Raw genomic sequence first — 21,737 nt, forward strand, 5'->3', positions numbered from 1 at the left:
GAATACCGCTACGCTTTCCACTCATGGGACGGAAGGAAAATCCAGACTGCTTTTATATAGTAAGAAAGAAGAAGAAGATATCGCACAGTCTGGAGTAGAAAATCATCTTTTACCTGGAAAAACGAAGCTACAAATCCCTTCGTGCATTGCAAAATGGACGGGGCGTGTGTGAAACTCGGTGCCTGCGTAGCACTCATGGGACGGAAGGACAATCCTGACCGCTTTTATATAGAAGGATTATTCGTGGTGGTGTTGCAAAGAAGCCCAGTTCAATACATGATGCAAGAATATTTCCTGTAAGCGGCATCAACTTTATATTTCTCTTAAATTAAAAATGTACTAAATGCATATGGTTTTTGAGCTGTAGTCCTTTAAAAAAATCAGGTCATTATCATGTTTCAGATAGAAGCAACAAAAACAAATATTTCTTTAGAAAAAAGTAAATCAGAGCAACTCTAAAAAATTTAATTTCTTTTTCTTCTCGGCTTCTATACCTGAAGAGGGAAAAATATAATTCTGTCTGATTTATTGTTTTCATCACATTTCATCATCTGAAACCACTTTTCCTGGTGAGAGTCATGGTGGCAGCAGGCCAGGCAAGTCCGCTATAATCCTTCCATCATGTCTTCTCTGCCATAGGGTGATCAACTAGTAGGACATGCCTGGAAGCAGCTCCAGGGAAAAACCACACCAGTTCAATTGTTTCCTCTTGGTCTGGAGCAACAATGTTTTTACTCAGAGGCTGTCCTAAATTGCTGACTGACAAATAGTCCAGCTGCCTGTGTTTCACCACCACAGACCATTATGGAGCTTGCAGAACAGCTGCTGCCGTTCTAGTACATGTGTTGATCTGATATTTCCTTCTTCCACCACTTGTGAATAAAATCCTCCACTAATGGCAGTTATTTCTCCCTTACCTGGAGAGAGCAATCTTCTATTTTCCAAGAGAGAACTGTGACCTCTGACGTGGAGGTTCTGATCCTCATCCGTGCTGCTTCAAAGATATTACAAAGTTAATTTGCACAGTTAACTTTGCAGACACTGTTGAACAATTTACTAACAAAAAAATAAACATACTATGAACCCCAACACCTAAGCTGGCCAATCCACCCATTGATTGTAGGTGAGCTGCTTTAGCAAGCTGCATGCACTTAAGTTAACTCAGGGCCACATACCATTTTTTTTGTACATAAAAGGAAAAGGTAAGGCCTAAAATAGCAGAACTGGTCTTTCAAGACAATACCATATAAATAATAAAAGCTAGAAAGCCAGTTTATTTAGCATACTGAAATAAACAAGCCCCTTATTTTGTTAGTGCTCTTATCATTTAATATTATTAAGACAAGAGTTTTTTTAATACATTTTTTGCACATTTATTTACTGCCAAACAGGTAAGTGAACCTCTTTGCATAGTTTCACTTTACATTAAATCTATGCAAATCTGAGGGGAAAAAACTTAAGCTCTGTAATTTTTACTTTTGTTGCATTTTAAGGTTCTTTAAAAATGACAAAGTTAAACTATATAACAATTACATTATGAAAGCAAGCTCTTTAATGTACTGATAAAAATCTAACTTGTTTGGTATTGTTTCAACAGGTATAATCAGCGAATATCTCTTACAATTCCCAATTTAGGGAATACTAGTCAGCAGGAATACAAGATTTCATCTGTACCAAACACATCTCAGAACTATGCCAAGGTGATACAGGAGCATGGGTGAGTAAAATGTTTAAGAAGAGTAAAATGTAGTGTGTCCCTTCTCACTTGTATTGCATTGAGACTTCTGGTGAATTCCTGCAGCGTCAGACATCATGCTGTAACCTTGACTAGGATATGCTTGTTAAAATTGTGGACCTAGAATCTATGCTTAAGGTTTTCTTTGTGTTATTCTTTAACATATACTAACTTATTAAAATAGGGGTTCAAACATGGCATTAATTTTACAGCCAGCTAGATAATAGCTGAAATAGGATCTTTGATGTTTTATGTATAATGTGTTTATACTTGATTATAAGTGTTGCGCGGTACTTTACATTTTACTTAAATTACCAGCTCATTTACCTGTAATGGATGGGTAACATTAAGTCTAGGAATAATGGAAATGTACAGAATGTTGTTTTTTGAAAACATTGTGTTATTTGACAAAAAAAAAAATCCACAAAATTATTTTTATTTAATGTTTTCATTATTAAACATAAAATATTTGTGAACACCCATTAAAAAGCATGTATTTAATTTTGCTTACTTTCTGGTAAATACCAAAGGTTTAGTTAATATTTTTGAAAATTTCTGACAGCCACCATTTTTAAAGAAGCTCTGTATTTTGCTTCTGGTTATTAGTAGTTAGATTTATTCAGCTTTGAATCTGTTTGGTAATCTTTAAGGATTTTGTATCTCCTTTCAATTGGCACAACACTATCAAAAATTGTAAGATCTTTGGGTGATCCTTTGTCCTCAACCCAACACCCAAAGCCAAATTGTCTGGGCAAAATAAGAGGTTGATTACTTGGATGCTTTTTTTTTGTTAAGTTTCTTTTATTGGTTTCTGTTATAATTTAAAATAAAAAGAAACTGTTGTGTTTGTATAGCATGGCTTTGTGCTAAATACAAAATTATTCATTACTGGGAAATAAATTACTTTTTCAAAAATAAAAATCTTAATCGGTATGGCAAAAAATGCAAATTTGAGGAAACAAAAAAGCATTTTTATTATTTGCGTTTCTGTGCAGCTCTCCAGGTTTTACATTTTTACATTTTACATTATGCAACAGGGTTTTGGGTAAGGACTTTGAGTTAAGTATAATATATTGTTTTATGGACTCTGATTTTTATACTTAGCATTATATCCAAGGCTCTAACAAACATGCATTTTTCCAAAAAATAACAAACACTTCTACTGAATGTTACATTTGTGCATTCTGTTGTTTGCAGGGCTGAATTCTTTGATAAAGATGGTGTAATGAAGGACATAAGGACAATCTTTCAGGTGTACAGTGCTCTGCAAGACAAAGTACAGGTGAGATATCATTGTAGTCAAGTAGTAACAAACAATGTTTTCAAATAAACATAATTTTTTTTAAAATATTTGTATATGCAAAATCCATATGTATGTGTAAATGCTGCTTTATTGCATTAGAAATAAATGGGAGCTTGCACTGATACAGAGAAATAAAAGCAGGTGATTTAATGCGTGTGCTTGTGAATAATGGAAACCCAGTTAATAAACATAGATGCACATATTTACTTTAAATTCTTAAATGTTAAAGCAGTAAGTTAACGTAATGAAAATATATAAAGGATCTAAGAACCTGATTAATGGTCCCTAATATTAACATCAGTGTCATTTAAGTCAGAGTGATTCTGAATTATTTTCACTCTTTCATGGATCTGCATGGTATAACCATGTTCGGACATATTTTGCACTTGCATCCTTCATAATCTTGGCCAGCGGTTTCCAAAAACCTGGCCATACAGCTATTGCAGCACATGCCATTAGAATGTGAATTGGAAAAAAAAACAAAGTCTTGCATCCTGCACAACTGCCAGACACTTTTGTGAAGATCAAATACATTTATTTCTTTTATTGTCATGACCATCATTGGATCGACATTTTTATGTTCTTGCTGATGTGATATATTTATTTTTTGGATCAGTATGCTTTATACTGTTTATATATAAACAGAAACAGCATAATTTAAGCATCTTTACTATTGGGAAAAATTGCCAGCAAATGTAAAGAAAGACAGTGATCCAAGAGGAAAAAATAATTGTAATTGAGAATATAAAGGGTTCCAAATAAAGTATGTCTTTTTTAGTAACCAGTGATTTGCTTGCTATAGTTGATTTGTGTAGTCTGCAGGAAAACATTTGAAAATTAAGGAAATACACTGTCATATTTTCTATAACACTTGGGGCCTAAGCAAAATTTACCACATAATTAAATCTAACAATTAAGGGGGTCTGATCACGATGTTACAATAGCCAAAAGAACTAACTGATGAGGTAGTAGTAGAAAATGAAATTGTCAAATTTTGTAAAAGCAACTAGATGTTCGTGATTTTCATCTCACGTTGAGAGTGCAGCAGATGTGAATACAGTGGTGTTTTCTTGGGATATACTTAAAATGCATGTAAGCATGCTGCGTACATTTAAGTCGTCATTGTTTACGTGAATAGAGCTACAGACATGATCAGTCTGAGTATACTAAATATGCGAAATACAAATTGGCCAAATGCCATAATCACACGTTGCATTTCACTCCAAAAAAAAAAAAAGACTGATGAAAATTGTCCTTAAGTCTAACCATGAACAGTATTAAATGATGTTTCTGATATGTGGAAGACTCAAGAAATGGGAAAAAATGCTTCAGCCATTAATTTGACAATGTTTCGAATGGAAAATTAATACCATCAATACAGCAAGAAGTTTGATGTGACTTTTACCAATTTTACCAACTTGGTACTTGGTGCCAATTTTACCAACAGAATGTGTTTAATTCAATTCAGTCCTTTTCAGTTAAAGTTTTTAGGAAATATACTGGGCTTTACTCATGAGCACTTGATAACCTTTCTGTGTTTTCCATCCTTTATGACGTAAATGTGTAATGACTACAATCATGAGAAACCTGAATATTCAACTTGTTTGTAGAAACATATCAGGAAGGGTGTTGTGCTACATAACATTACGCCTCTGTGACTGATTTCTTTTTGAGAAGGCATTGTGCCCATTGGTTCCTCTGTGTGTGTTTGTTTTTTTTTTTGTTTTTTTTATTGATAAAATACATTTGAATAAGATTCTTTATATTCATTGGAAAATTTTTATATTTTACAATTATCTGTATAGTTTATAGCTATCAGTGCTGGAGTCTGGACCGACAATGACTTACAAAAGCTATTCAGCTGAAAATAGCCTGATAATAGCCTCAAAACTTCTTTCTCTATATTGAAAGCATTATGCGATATTTCGGAGAATGAAAATCGGCTACATAATTATTTTTTGCTTGGGATTTTCTTGTTGTATTATTTTTTAATTGCAAAAGCATTCATCTTACAACTACATCTGCATCAAAGAACATTATGATTTGTTTTACACAAACATCATTATAATATTAGACTACACAGTTATTCTAATGCAGAGTCTTTTTAACAGAGGAAGAAAATGGATTCTGTTTGCTATAGAATGTGTATCATATTTTCACACCCTAGCATTAAGAAGGGTGCATGGCGTGACATCTGGACAGAGGAATGAGTAAAAGGAAACCTGATGGTGGAATGGGGAAGTATAGGAGAGTATACAGAGGAAGAGGTTGGGTGAAGAAGAAGGATAGTCACAGAGATGAAGAAAGTAGACCGGAGTACAAGGAGATAAGACATAAGGTGATAAGAGTGGTTGTGAAGGCTAAAGAAAAAGCGTATGATGAGTTGTATGAGAGGTTGGACACTAAGGATGGAGAAAAGGACCTTTACTGATTGGCTAGACAGAGGAACCAAGCTGGGAATGATGTGCAGCTGGTTAGGGTGATAACGGATAAAGATCTAAACATACTCGTAAGCAAGGAGAGGGTGTTGAGCAGATGGAAAGAATACTTTAAGAGGTTGATGAATGAAGAGAATGAGAGAGAAGGTTGGGTGATGTGGCGATAGTGAATCAGGAATTGCAACGGATTAGCAAGGAAGAAGTAAGGACAGCTATGATGAGGATGAAGAATGGAAAGGCCCATTGATCTAGATGACATACCTATGGAAGCATGGAGGTGTTTAGGAGAAATGGCAGTGGAGTTTTTAATCAGGTTGTTTAATGGAATCTTGGAAAGTGAGAGGACGCATAAGGAGTGGAGAAGTGTACTGGTACCAATTTTTAAGAATTAAGGGAGATGTGCAGAGCTGTAGTAACTACAGGGAGATAAAATTGATGAGCCATAGCATGAAGTTATGGGAACTAGTAGTGGAAGCCAGGTTAAGAAGGGAGGTGATGATTAGTGAGCTGCAGTATGGTTTCATGCCAGAAAAGAGCACCACAGATGCGATGTTTGCTTTGAGGGTATTGATGGAGAAGTAAAGAGAAAGCCAGAAGGAGCTGTATTGCGTCTTTGTGGACCTGGAGAAAGCATATGACAGGGTACCACGAGAGGAGTTGTGGTATTGTATGAGGAAGTCAGGAGTGTCAGAGAAGTATGTAAGAGTGGTACAGGATATGTACGAGGGAAGTGTAACAGTGGTGAGGTCTGCTGTAATAATGATAGAGGCATTCAAAGTGGAGGTGGGATTACATCAGAAATTGGTTCCGAACCCATTCTTATTTGCAGTGGTAATGGACAGATTGACAGACCTGTGGACTATAAAGTTTGCTGATAATATTGTGATGTGTAGCGAGAATAGGGAGCAGATTGAGGAGACCCTAGAGGGGTGGAGCTATGCTTCAGATAGGAGAGGAACGAAGCTCAGTAGGAACAGGACAGAATACATGTGTGTAAATGAGATGGAAGTCAGTAGAATGGTGAAGATGTAGGGAGTAGAGTTGGTGAAGGTGGATGAGTTTAAATACTTGGGGATCAACAATACATAGTAACAGGGATTGTTGAAAAGAGGTGAAAAAGAGAGTGCATGCAAGGTCAAATGGGTGGAGAAGAGTTAGGAGTGAAAGGGAAGGTCTATGGGACGTTAGCGAGACTAGCTATGTTATATTGTTTGGAGACGGTGGCACTGACCAGAAAACAGGAGACCGAGCTGGAGGTGGCAGAGTTAAAGAGCCAAGATTTGCATTAGGTGTGAGGAGGATGGATAGCATTAGGAATGAGTATATTAGAGGGTCTGCTCAGGTTGGACAGTTTGGAGACAAAGTCAGAAAGGCGAGATTGCATTGGTTTGGACATGTGCAGAGAAGAGGTGCTGGGTATATTGGCAAAATGATGCTAAGGATAGAGCTGCCAGGCAAGAGGGAAAGAGGTAAGCCTAAGAGAAGGTTTATGGATATGGTGAGAGAGTACATGCAAGTGATGGGTGTAACAGAGCAAGATACAGAGGACAGGAAGATATGGAAAAAGACGGTCTACTGTGGCAACCCCTAACGGGAGCAGCCAAAAGAAGAAGAAGAAGAGGAAGAAGCTTTGAGCCAAGCCATGTCAATTGTTATATATATCACAGCACACAGTGTCATGTGTATTGTTAATGTGATAATCCTAGTAGAATGTAATTGCAGTGGAGTGCTTATGTCTGCTGTTTCAGTTTAAGATTTTTTTGTGTTTAAATTGCTCAGAAATACGTTTTCATCAGTTCTGACTTTTAATTAGGCTTTTTAGTTTGTGTATGCTAATTGTGTTTTTACCTTATTGAAGCTATTATCCAACAAGTTCCTTTCTTGGCTTTAGTGGAGTAAAAATTCTAATAAAAGCCTCAGGATATGAGATTAGACACTAGTGCAAGTAACAGACTTCACAGTCCTAACTGAATGTATATTTATCTTGTAAAGGCCAGCCCTGACACAGACAAATGTAGGACATAGGTTCAAAGCACACAAGCATTTATTTTTTCCTTTTATCTGGTGGGCAACGCCTTCCCCATGCCCACAAGCTCAACACAGCCCCAAAGCACACAGCACACAATTCTCTTCTTTCTTTTGTTTGTCTTTCTTTCGCCTCCACTCTCCCACCGGCAAGCTTTGTTGTTATCGTCGTCAACGTAATCCTCCTCCCAACTCTGGCTACCCGAGTAACGACTGCTGGTTCCTTTTATAAAGGTCCCCAGAAGTGCTCCAGGTGCTTGTTGACCTACTTCTGGCAGCACTTCTGGGTGTGGCAGAAGAACTACCCAAGAGGGCTCAGCAGCTATTGCAGCACTGCCTGGCAGCACCTGTAGATCCCAACAGGGCTGTAATCAACTCCAACTTCCATGAAGCCCTGTGGGAGTCAGAGGCACTGCTGCAACCCAGGGGAGCTGCCATCCAGCGGTCTGGGGAGGGCAACATTCTGGATTGGTTGGCTCTCTAAGTCCTTCCAACATGGAGGCGACCCAGCCAGACAAGGGTCCCGGCCATCCGTCACAACCTCCACCATGTCTTACATTATTTACAACCCCAATTCCAATGAAGTTGGGACGTTGTGTAAAACGTAAATAGAAACAGAATACAATGATTTGCAAATCCTTTTCAACCTATATTCAATTGAATACACTATGAAGACAAGATATCTAATGTTCAGACTGATAAACTTTATTGTTGTTTTGCAAATGTTCACTCATTTTGAATTTGATGCCTGCAACAACGTTCCAAAAAAGCTGGGACAGGGGCAGCAAAAGACTGGGAAAGTTGAGGAATGTTCAAAAAACACCTGTTTTGAACATTCCACAGGTGAACAGGTTAATTGGAAACAGGTGTTTGTCATGATTGGGTATAAAAGGAGCATCCCCAAAAGGCTCAGTTGTTCACAAGCAAGGATGGGGCGAGGTTCACCACTTTGTGAACAACTTTGTGGTAGTCCAGTAGTTTAAGAACAATGTTTCTCAACGTACAATTGCAAGGAATCTAGGGATTTCATCATCTACTGTCCGTAATATCAAAAGATTCAGAGAATCTGGAGAAATCTCTGCACATAAGCGGCAGGGCCGAATACCAACACTGGATGCCAGTGACCTTCGATCCCTCAGCCGGCACTGCATTAAAAACCAACATCATTCTGTAAAGGATATTACCATGTGGGCTCAGGAATACTTCAGAAAACCATTGTCAGTTAACACAGTTCGTCACTACATCTACAAGTGCAAGTTAAAACTCTACCATGCAAAGCGAAAGCCATATATCAACAACACCCAGAAATGCCGCCGACTTCTCTGGGCCCGAGCTCATCTGAGTGGACTGACGCAAAGTGGAAAAGTGTGCTGTGGTCTGACGATTCTACATTTCATATTGTTTTTGGAAATCATGGACGTCGTGTCAACAGAGCCAAAGAGGGAAAGGACCATCCGGATTGTTATCAGTGCAAAATTCAAAAGCCAGCATCTGTGATGGTATGGGGGTATGTTAGTGCCCATGGCATGGGTGACTTGCACATCTGTGAAGGCACCATTAATGCTGAAAGGTACATATAGGTTTTGGAGCAACATATGCTGCCATCCAAGAGACATATTTTTCAGGGACGTCCCTGCTTATTTCAGCAGGACAATGCAAAGCCACATTCTGCATGTGTTACAACAGCGTGGCTTTGTAGTAAAAGTGCGGGTACTAGAATCGCCTACCTGCAGTCCAGACCTATCTCCCATTGAAAATGTGTGGTGCATTATGAAGCGCAAAATACGACAACGGAGACCCCTGACTGTTGAGCAACTGAAGTTGTACATCAAGCAAATTCAAAATTAGTGAAGATTTGCAAAACAAAGTTTATCGGTTTGAACATTAGATATCATGTCTTCGTAGTGTATTCAATTGAATATAGGTTGAAAAGGATTTGCAAATCACGGTATTCTGTTTTTATTTACGTTTTACACAACGTCCTAACTTCATTGGAATTGGGGTTGTATTTTATTTGGTACTAATAATTGTTCTTCACACTGTCCGCACCTTACATTAATTAATCCAGTGGCTGTTGCCATTCATAAAAGGTTGTATTGTTAACAATAATTAAGATCTCTTTCCAATTTTTTATCTACTCAATTGTCAGAGTAATAAAAAGTAATACTAAAAGGTGATTTTCTTATTTTGTTTTGTTACCTTTTATGTCCAGTCTTCTGGTATAATTTTGAATAACATCACATATTGTTCTGCAAGCTTTGTAATTAAGCACTGTTTTATTACTGCAATTTTGTAAATTACCAGTGGAATATAGTAAAGGAAACAAAATTATGGTTTGCTCAACAAAACACTATTTATATTCAGTTAAGTAAATTAAATCTTCAGAGTGAATCAAAATCAAAAAAACATGTGGGTTTGAGAACTAAAGTTTTATTCCAAGGTTTCCTTGGGTGTAGTTCTATGTCACTTATGATAAAGTGTGTTTTTTGCTTTCACAGGCAGTGTGTAGAGAAGTGGAGCACAGTGAACAGATGAAAGAAGTCATTCAAGAAGAAGTAAATAAGCTTAAAAAGAAAATTGCTCTCAGGAAAAATGAAAAAGAGGCAGAAAGAAGTAAGATTACCAAATGGATTTTTTGCTTTTACTTGATGTGCAGTGATGCAAAGCCAGTCTATTTGGGTTTGCTGAGAAGCAGATGAGAAACTAGTTTTAAATTACATTTTAGATGCTACAATATATACAGGTTGTCTGTTACATTTCAATAAATAAACAATACTACCATAACTTATAGACAGTCTCTGTAATCTTCTGAGTAGGTGAAAAAGATGTATTGCTCCATGTAGTAGATCCAATGGCTATAGTTTTCAGTACTAAGTGGGAACATATTGTCACTGATGTGAACTTAAAGCGCATGTTGTATTTATACGATTTAGTTGTACAAGCTTTACTTGACATTGAAAATATATAAATCATAAATTTGTAAATTCAGTAAGATATTCAGCTCAAAATATAAGATGTGTCTGAACCCAATATTTTTGTGGTGATTATTAAATAAATATGTTTTTCTATGTTACTTACCCCAAGTGATGATTGCCAAAACACTTTTTTTAATTCATGGTTTTGTGGAAAACGGAGATAACAATGTTTCTGAGAAGATGGGAGTCTAAGGGGACCAACAGCAAACATTATCAGAAACATCTATGAGAAAATCTCATGTCAAGTCATATGCTCACAACTTGCAAAAGGCATGCATTTTTTAGTAAAATTTTTTGTTAACATTAGAGCAGTACACAAGCCGTAATCCTGTTTTACATGCTTTTGAGTTAAAGACCCACCTCTTCCCTATCATTCATTTGTAAAGAATTCAGAAACAAGATATTTGACTACAAGTTAGTACTGCCCGGAAGTTTACTAAATTAGTGGGATAGTCTGGATGTGTGAAAGAGGCTTGTATACATAATAAAAAAACAAGCTCCTCAGTGAGAACACTGACAGCAACAACCTACCAGTTTTGAAAGAAGTACGGGTGCTGTGAAAAAATATTTGATTCCTGATTTCTAATTTTTTTTGTATGTTTGTGACACTTAAATGCTTCAGATCATCAAACAAATTTAAATACAGGTAAAATTCCATTACAGCGAACTCCCAGGGACCTAAAAATATTTCGTTGTAATGAGATTCTTTAACTTGCGTCCAGGCGTTTGCAATCATTTCAATAGCTTCTTTCACATTAATTTTAATCTCCTCTTGCCTACAAGTTATGCTGACATTTCCTTGCCAAAATATACTTTCATGGTGCTGTGCTGTGCTGTTGGGTGGGAGGAATTCAACGCGAACATTATCTAAATGTGGAAGCATGTTGCAGGCAGCACAGTTATCAATCAGAAGCCAAATCATCCTTTTCTTCTTCATATTGTGAGGTTTCTGAACACTTTTGGGACCCCCCAAAATCCCCCACCTCCCCATCCAATGGGAACGACGCTGAAGTGCATCCCGAAGCGTGATTGCAGCATCTGTGGAAGATTGTTTGTCCGTTGCTGGGGCAGGGCAATAGCAGCGCTCACAGCGGTGGAGTGAGGCGCCATAGAAGCGAATTCTAAAAGATCGGGGTTGTGCTATAAGTCCCTGTCTTGCACCCCAAAACACGAGGCTTAGTCTCAGTACTTTAGCAAAACCAGCTTTATTCAGCTTGAAACAGGAATGGCACACTTATTTATTGTAGCGGGATCTGCCACTCTGCTATACACAGACACAACAGTCAGGCAGGGTGATGGCCAGGCCAGTGACCAAGTAATCCTGTTATCTGCATTTACAGTGTACGTGCTCCTGACCTTTTATCACCCATCGATATCTTTTCTGTTTGCTTTGACGGAGAGATGTAGCATAGCTGAGAGACGCATTATAGATTTGAGCCTGCTGTTGCCCCGGCAGCAGATAAACAGTCTTCCATAGACATGGAGATCGGACTTCGGGATGCTCTTTGGCGTGCTGTCTAGTTGGGGGAGGTCCCAAGAGAGTTTACAAACCTCACATTTTCTTGAATGAGTGCCGCATTAATAGGAATGTTTCTTGAATGAGCATCACTGAACCACATAAAAACTGTTTTTTCAATGTCTTCAAATGCAGCAGTTCGCATACATGTGCAACCTGAGATTTTCTTCATTTTTGCTTGGCCTTTCAAGAAAGTTGACAGTGTTGATGGCGAAATTTCAAATTCAATGACAATGTCTTTTCTTTTTGCAGTAATCGAGAGCTGCAAAAAAGTAACGTTTTTTTTTTTTCAATATTAACCGTTATCGTTTTTTCGTGTCTGCCATTTCTATAGGAGGGTGACAATGAGTTAAATTTTAATGGATGTTTTTCAACTGTTGATGAGCAATAAGCAAAAGGTATTACTGGAAACCACCAAAAACAAAAACAGAAAAAAAAAAAAAACAGTACGAGGAAAATTCAAAGAAAGAAAAAAAAATTACAATGTTTCTGTTTGGGGATCATTGTGCACAACTGAGCTGTGACCACAAACTGCTCTGTGGATGATTCAGGCATTTCAAGGTCTTTTGGCCACTTCGTTGTAATGAAAGTGTCTGCTGAATGTACTTCGTAGTAACGAGATTTCTATAGAATTGCGTCATATTGGGAAGCTGTCGGGGACCATAAAAATACTTCGTTGTAATGAAAATTTCGTTGTAACGGAATTTTACCTGTATTAGAGATAACCCAAGTAAGCACATAACACAGATTTTAAGTAATGATTTTATTTATAAAGAAAAAAAAAACTGCAAACCTACATGGCCCTATGTGAAAAAATAATTTTCCCCTAAACCTAATAACTGGTTGCTCCACCCTTAGCATCAACAGCTGAAATCAAGCATTTGTGATAACTGGCAATGAGTCTTTCACATTGCTGTGGAGGAATTTTGGCTCATTCTTCTTTGCGGAATTGTTTTAATTTAGCGACTTTGGAGGGTTTCCGAGCATGAACCGCTTTTTTAAGGTCATGCTACAGCATCTCGACTGGATTCAAGTCCGGACTTTGACTAGGCCACTCCAAAACCTTCATTTTGTTTTTTTAAGCCATTCAGAAGTGGACTTGCTGGTGTGTTTTGGATCATTATCCTGCTGTAGAACCCAAGTGCGCTTCAGCTTGAGGTCACAAACTGATGGCTATACATTCTCCTTCAGGATTTTTTGGTAGAGAGCATAATTCATGGTTCCACCAATCACAGCAAATCGCCCAGGTCCTGACGCAGCAAAGCAGCCCCAGACCATCACACTTCCATCACCATGTTTGACTGTTGCTATGATGTTCTTTTTCTGAAATGTTGTATTACTTTTACACCAGATGTAATGGGACGTACAACTTCCAAAAAATTCAACTTTTGTTTCATCAGTCCACAGAATATTTTCCCAAAAGTCTTAGGGATCATCAAGATGTTTTTTTGGCAAAAGTGAGACGAGCCTTTATGTTCTTTTTGTTCAGCAGTGGTTTTCGCTTTGGAACTCTGCCATGCATGACATTTTTGCCCAGTCTCTTTCTTATGGTTGAGTCATGAACACTGACCTTAACTGAGGCAAGTGAGGCCTGTAGTTCTTTAGATGTTGTTCTGAGTTATTTTGTGACCTCTTGGATGAGTCGTCACTCCACTCTTGGGGTAATTTTTGTAGGCCGGCCACTCCTAGGATGGTTCACCACTGTTCCATCTTTTCACCATTTGTGGAATGGCTCTCACCTTTAGAAATGGCATTGTAACCTTTTCCAGATTGATACATATCAATTACTTTGTTTCTCATCTTTTCCTGAATTTCTTTAGATCGCAGCATGATGTCTTCCTTTTTGGGATCTTTTGGCCTACTTTACTTTGTCCGACAGGTTCTATTTAAGTGATCTCTTGATTCAACAGGTCTCGCAATAATCGGGCCTGGGTGTGGCTAGTGAAATTGAAATACACTTTCCAAAAAATGTAATTAACCACAGTTACTTCATGATTTTTTAGGTTGGGGCAATTACTTTTTCACATAAGGCCATGTAGGTTTGGATAGTTTTTTTTCCTAAATAAATAAAATCATCACTTAAAAACTGCATTTTGTGTTTACTTGGGTTATCTTTGTCTAATATGTAAATCTGTTTCATGATCTGAAACATTTAAGTGTGACAAACATGCAAAAAATAAGAAATCAGTAAGGGGGCAAATACATTTTCACAGCAGTGTATGTATGCAACCCATGTGTATGTAGCTGAAATGGATATGACTGTACTTGGCATAAACAGATGTTTGTTCAGTACATAAACAAATATGTAACAAATATGCACTAAAATTAAATCTCAAAATCACTTATTCTTTGCTCTGACATATATCCTATGGAGCAGTGAAATATTCCTAATTTTAAAATGGAATCATTCTCCAAGTTTCTTGCTTTCATAAAAATGCATGAATGACTACAAATAACACTGCCTGCACTATCAGTGTTGTTTTAAGGTTTTGAGCAATGTGGTGTTGGAGGTGTGAAGATTATTTTTAAAAGGATCGTTCTGCAAAACATTGAAAAAAATCAAACTAGGCTGAGAACTATATTATTTGAAAAAATACTAGAATTTAAGTAATCTGTGTAGTAGCTGCCGCTTACTGAGTGGTAGTAACTACAAATATGTATCAGTTGTTGTATTTAATTGTCATATGGTGAATAATACAGGATGCAAATGTTTTTCAAATGAGCCGTTTCCTTACCTACACTTAGATCATCTACATTCAACACTCTGTTTTGATTTATAGTCTGCAGTCCCTTGCATTACGTTTTTGGCAGGTGACCGACCAGCCCACTATAATGTAGAAGTGTTAGAGAACTTTGAGTCTCCTCAGTCGTCATACAGTTAAATAATGTGCATGGAAAAGGAGCAAAAGAGTAAATTAAAAATTGCACATTTTATGCTGGTAAACTTTATTTCTAAAGGGCACCATTTTTTCTTCTTTCGACACAACCAATTTCAATATATATTTTAATTTAACTGAACTGAGTTTTGAAGGTTGTTTATTTCTTTGCTTTTAACTTTGACATAGGTACTGGATAAACCATGATATGTCCATTATACATAACCTTGTTGGGGGAGCCATAATTTTACCATTTTCTTTTAGATTCCAAATTAACCTAGTTGACTAAACAAATTTTCCGAAAGAACATTTTGTGAATACACTTGTTTAAACTTTTAGAAAATTGCATCTGACATCAGTATGTTAAATGTTAGTCATGAATGATATGATATGTTAATAGGTTTAGAAGGTCATTATTGTCACTTGTACAAAATACAGTGAGATTGTTACTTGCATTGTGCTGAATAACATGCACAATGTCACAACTCTGTGGTGCCAGGATTAGTGAGAAGAATTATCTCAAAACCTCCATCTTCCTTACCTGAAAAAATCTGGAGGATTAAAATTTAAACTTTTTGGTATGATTAATAATTTGTAACCAAAGTTACAAATGCTGAGCAAATGTTTCCTCAACTTACACTTAAGGCATAATACACCTAATTTGTTTGGACCATTTTTTTCCAACTCTGGTGTGATTTCTCTAAAAGTCCAGTTCATTTAGGTAGATGTGAACACTGGTGCAGACCAAAACAGTTATACCGAGAAAGGGTGGTCTCGATGCATTACCAAGTGAACCCTGGACTGGTTTGCATGAGGTCTGAATGTGATCCAATAGGTGGACCAAATTAAATTACAATACTGTGCATCATGCATGACATTTTGAGTGCTGTGGTAGTCACGCTGAAGGTCTACTGTCGGTAATTGGGCAGTTTCATGCGTAACATTATGAGTTTAGGAGTAACATGGAGCTTTAAAAACAATAAAAAGGTTTATAAAAAAACACAAAGACAAAAATGCATAGAGGTACAAATACAACACAATTTGCAATAAATAACACAACAACGCTTAGTCAGAGCCAGTCAGATAGCAGTCGACTTTGTTTTAAAAAAAGAAAAGATTGTTGTAAATTTACTTGTGATCAGGTCAATCTGAACACATACAGAGATGTCAAGAAACAAACAGCAGTGCCAGTGAGACCGCCGATCAGGTGGGGCATCCTCTCAATGTATATACTAACATTGACAGGTTAGGCAATGTTATTCAAGTATTGGAAAATAAATAGCAGTAACAAATATTAGTATAAGTTGACATTAACATTCATATTGTGGCTATGAGAGTAAATGTGCAACATGCAATTAAATGAAACATACTGTACAGTTAAATTAAATATACCTACTGTCATATAACTTACTTAATGTATGCCATCAACAGAACTTGTTTTCTGTTGTACACTCAGCTATTTGAAACTTCTTCAGCACGTAAACTTGGCGCATACTTTTCAAGTAAACTTCCAGTTAGTAATTATGGACTGTGCAGTGCCTCACAAAGACCCACCACAAAAGGGGAGAAAATTATTCTGCCCAATGAAAAAAAGCCCATGACATGCCCATGGTATTGTATGTTTTTTTGATATGTTTCATTTGCCTGAAAGTTTACAGTGTGAAACTGTAAATGGACTGTAAGACTCCAAACTCAAGCCTGGCTTTAATTAACTAAGATCACTTTAGTGTGAATTCATAGTCTCAAACACATGGCACTGAGTCAGCAATACTTAGTGTTCTTTACTTAACACAAAATAAACAGAGTTACTAAAAAAGAGAAAATGCTGTCCAACTGAAACAGTATGAGTGTGTAACTACTTTAGCATTTGCCATGGCCCTTTGGCACGTTTTACATTTACTAAGCTTTGTAAAGTCCGAGCCGTATTTCTACTACAGGAACTGAAGCCTGGTCTGGCCTGGCCTTCTTTTCTACTTCTGAGCTAATAGCTCCGCTGCCGCACATCTTGTAACCCATTTCTCTTAATTTCTTCATCGGCAGTGCTTTGTACTAGTTTAATTTTCAGCAATAGACAATGAGGATCTTGATTCAGCTTCAAAGGATCCCATTCCATTTATTTTTTTGCAAAAGTGCACATTCTTTTGTGCATGGCAGAAGATCAGAATTGGGTCGGTGTAAATATAGTTTTTGGAATTTTTTTTTTAATCAGATTAAAATTTCAGTACACTTGATTAGACGCTAGTTATATTCTACTTGAATCTTATTTACATCCTAATGACTGTTTATCTAAACAGCAGTTTTTAGCAATTCAAAAATAAATGCTATTTATTTGAAGGAAAAAAAAAACTTGCAGCAGTGTCCAGAGCAGCCATAAAAAGTATCTCTTATGGTATTTTTTTTTCCATAGGACGAAAGGAAGAAAAAGAAGAAAGACAAACAGAAGAGATCTGCTACACCCAGATGGTGTCAGTTGATGGCACAGCTGAAGAGCAAAACCATAAAATACCCGATACCTCAGAGACACCACCTCTCTATTCTGATGTCATTGTACAGGACAGGGATTTAGTTAGCCAGGAAGACAGCGCTGCATATTTACCACGGCCTCAGGCGGTAGGCTCTTCAAGTCAAGCCCCATCAGTTCCAGGGGTGGCCAAATATTTAGGAAACGGAGATGGTTCAAGTGCTGATTCTGTACAGTTGACCTCTTCTAACCAGCTAATGGGAAATTTAGCAACAGAGGAGGAGGAGGAGAATGATGAAGATGAAGATGGTAGCAGTGAGTACGAGAACCTTCCAAACGAGCCCTCAGAATCTTCAGATAGCGACTTCTCACAACTTGCAGAGGGACGTCCAGCTGCACTAAGACCTGAAGGAGATGCCAGGAACTCTCAGGCTTCTGATGCCATCTAGACAAAACAAAAGCACTGAAAATCAAATTCTTCAGTAAAACAATCTAAAGACTAAATGAGGTGAAAATTAAATAAAAAAACAAAAAAAAAACATGCATTTCAGATTCTGAAACTGAAATGGGTGCACTGACAATTTTTTAAAAAATCATTGTGCTGTTTTTTGTTTTCTGCTTTATTTTGGCCCTGTGGAAAATTTTGTAATAGGCATAGGAAGAATCAGAAAAATGGAGTCCTTTCTGTGCCAGGGCATCTTAATCTTTTTTTTTTTTTTTTACAATTCTGAAAATACAAATTACCATTGGTGCCACATTTTAGTGACTTCTGGTTGTGTCATTAAAATTATTTTAGGTTGCACAGACTGGTCCTGCCATGTGCAGGTTACTCAGTGTTAGCCATTTAGAATTACATAGAGAATCAAATCATGCCATTACCTCTTGCACTATTTTGCCTTGTTTTTATGTTTATTTAAAATGAAAGAAGGGAAAAGAACTAGCCAGAGGCCTTCAGAGTTTCACTTTTATGAGCCAAATTGGTGGATATTATAAATGATGTTTTACAGGAGTTATAAAATGCCTAATCGGAACAAAAAGTATATATATCATAGTTTCTCCAGCTTGCACGTTTTTTCTTTTGGAGATTATTTATGAGAGTGGGAATTCATTTTGGGATGTGGAAATAATTTTTAATTTGTCTTTTTATCAATAATACTGCATATTTCTTATTAGGAAAAAATATTAAAAGATAAATCACCATGTCCTCCCATGGGGGTATGTAGGATTGATTTAATTTTATTGGGATATATTTTTTTTTTTTTTAATTTGGTGGCACAAAATCCATCTGTCATTAAAAAAAAATCTGCTGTTTTTTCGTGAATTTAAATTGCTTATTTCATTCTGCTACAGACATCAAAACTGTAGTGTTGCCAGAGAAACGTACGACCAACATTGTGCCACATTTCAGACGTAACACAGAAATAAATCCATCAATCAATCTTCTGTGCCAACACACAAGTAGATCCTCGAGCAGCAGATGGTCGGCGTATTCTTTGCTGTTTATACCATTTCCTGTTTACAGTAGTGCGTTTTGGCAATACACAAAAGGGAAACTGAATACAGACGTCTCAGATTTAGGGACTGTTTACTTTGCACCATTTAGAAATCACAGAACTTTGAGGTTTGAAAGGAGGAGACTCTTTACCACACAGCTATTGTAGACTACTGTTGATGTGAGATGGGGAGGGAGATAAAATTCACTCGCTGAATTTGAACATAAAATAGCTAAGCACATTGGGTTTTCCTACCAGTTTTATGTTCAAACAAGAAGTCTGGTAAACATTTTCACAGTTGAGGATCCTAAGTAACAAGGTCATAGCGTTTGCAGTTCTGCACTGCAGGTCAAAATTGGAAACTATTGTTTTCTCTGAAATTTTCATTTAGCTGAAGTTTGATTTGTATGAGGTAATAAATGTGTTTATTTGATTTGCACCGTCTGGTCTGTCATTATTTTCATGTGATTCTTTGTAAAACAACATGCTGTAGCCACGTTCAACAGCAGCATGCGTAGGCAGGCTGGGTGAAGTAACTGGGTGCTCAAGGCTCATGCAGCCTGCGACGTGTCTGCAACTCTCCACACAGCAGTGGCAACTCGGACTGTTGCAATACAAGCAATGTAAACATTTGGTGAGAGTGTTAAAATGATTGATCGACTTGTGATGCACGTAGTAACTGTTTGGAGTATTTTAGGGTCTATCGCACAGGTGTACTGCCGTTTTCTAAAATGCTACAGCAGTTGTGAAACTGATGGTTTTTGCTGTGTGTAACATGTGAAATCGATTGTGAACAACATTGAATGAATCGGGAGTGAATCATATTTATAGGATTATCGAATACCGCCACTGATACTGTCTATTGTAATAATAGGGAGCCCCGTCTGCAGTGATCTCTGTGAACCCCAGTATCTCTGGCCCCAGTACTGTAAATACTTTCTATAGTCCATGGCTTTTTATAATTATTGAAAAAGCAATTCAGTTTACAAATGTAGGAATCAACATCCATTTGTGAAACTACACTAAACTAGGAAATACAAAGACATAGTGTTCAGGATTTACTGCAGGCATGGAATTCAATCATAAACCAAATGAACAAATTCACAACTCCTGAGACCAGAGGCACTGATAGAGAGAATTAGTGTAGAAGACAGAAGGCCACTAGCATTTCAGCTAATCACAAAAGTGTCAACATTTAATAAACACAAATTATTCAAATATAAGCCTCGTTTATATATGTGTGTAGGTGTAGGTATGTGTGTATATATTGATCTACTATAGATAATATATAATACAACACTAAGGCCTGTGTGTCCAGTCCCATAGAGCAGCCTGATTGATCAGTTTGGCTTTGGTGATGCAATGTAAAGTGGAAGTGTGATTGTGAGATGTACAAGAAGGAAAGGCATAGGTGGTAGCACACCGAGAGAGTCACCTTCAATGATGGCAAATTTAGTATAAAACTGGACAGGAGGCGAGAAAGATGCCTTGAAAATAATGATAGAGTCTGAGAAGCAGGCTTTATGAGAACACGCTCAAGTGAGGCAGTGCCAGTCAAGAGAGGCTCTGACACATGCGGACACTGAGGGAAGGCTCTTAAGGTACACATAGGGTAAGGGATAGTAAATATTTTTGGATTGTTCTATTATATGTCCTCAGCAGGTACTGTGGCTAGTATATCATTTAAAAAGACTTACTACAGTGCTCTCTGCTCAACAAAAGAGCAATGGTGGTATTTGAAACAAAAGTGAAAACCATCAAATAATATATGACATGTGAGGACATATTTACTGTATGTACGTAAATTTGTTGACAAAGTAAAAAATGAGGTTAATACAGGAAATAAACATGAAAGCAGCCCTAATGTCACTCAGTTTTAAAACAAAATCCATTACAATGCGTGCTACTGTGGACAGCTGAAACTGTATGGTACAGTAATGTGACAGATGAAATCAAATAGCCACTACATGGACAACATTATACAGTATGTAATAATGTAAAGCAATATAAATGGAGACCCTCATGCAGCACCCACTCCCCTTTCAGGCCAGATATCTGGATCAACATCACACCTTAAGTTTTCTATCTGAAGACACAGGGGTAAAAATCTTTTTGCTTGCCGTACCCACCCACAGAAAGCATCAGGTGTCATGTCTTCAAAGTCCAGCACTCGTTGCTTCAAGCAATGACATCCAATCCATGCATCCAGCACTCATGTACCCTCCACACTGAAAAAATTCTCAGTTGGGATGAGGACAGTGGCAGGAACATCCTTGGATGGGTGTTAAACCATTCTTTAACGCATTTGGAGTGGTGAAGGCAGACGTTTGTCCCAGACCATCACAAAATTTGGCAGGTCTAGTCTGATCACTCCTTTGTCATTCTCAAGAATGATGGCATTGACTAACCTATCTAAGAATAGCAGGGTCCAATGGCTGGGATACTGTGGAGCACACTTGTTCAGACAAACTGTAGCAGCACACATGAAGATGTTGCCACCAGGCTGTGCAGGCCCTTTGCCCAGTGCCTCATCTACATACACAAAAGAGGATGTGGCATCATTGCCCTCCAGCTCCAACACCCTCTGAAAAAATATATAAAGTAATAGTTCCATGTACTGTAAAACACCAAACACATTGTGCATGTTGAAGCACCACATCTGAAATGATAGTGCAATGTATTCTAAGCACAAAATTGTTTTCAAATGCATGCCATAATGTTCAGTCAAGACTTGGTGGCATACAGGAATGTGTTAAGACAACAGCACAGTACGGTCTTACTCTTACCTGCACATAGAGATGTCTTGGGTCTTGTACTCTGTCACTGTTCTGTTTGAGTGGAACCTTGTCGAGTCGTTTCATTGATACTGCAATCCTTCACAATGCCACATCTATAGCTGACAGGCTCAGAGAGAT

At 37.4% G+C, this 21,737-nt stretch overlaps 1 protein-coding gene across 1 annotated transcript in view; it reads left to right on the top strand.

The window, feature by feature from the left end:
* The window catches only part of abraxas2 (abraxas 2, BRISC complex subunit), a 37,145-nt gene extending 17,884 nt beyond the window's left edge, over positions 1-19,261 (top strand). The window contains exons 6-9 of the mRNA XM_039769742.1: positions 1,598-1,717; positions 2,933-3,017; positions 10,000-10,114; positions 17,276-19,261. Coding sequence (XP_039625676.1) covers positions 1,598-1,717; positions 2,933-3,017; positions 10,000-10,114; positions 17,276-17,778 — 823 coding nt within the window. The 3' untranslated portion in view covers positions 17,779-19,261. The remainder of the gene's footprint in view (positions 1-1,597; positions 1,718-2,932; positions 3,018-9,999; positions 10,115-17,275) is intronic.
* The last annotated feature ends 2,476 nt before the right edge of the window (positions 19,262-21,737 follow it).

This window comes from Polypterus senegalus, chromosome 1, assembly GCF_016835505.1.
Source record: "Polypterus senegalus isolate Bchr_013 chromosome 1, ASM1683550v1, whole genome shotgun sequence".
NCBI classification, from domain to species: Eukaryota; Metazoa; Chordata; class Cladistia; order Polypteriformes; family Polypteridae; genus Polypterus; species Polypterus senegalus.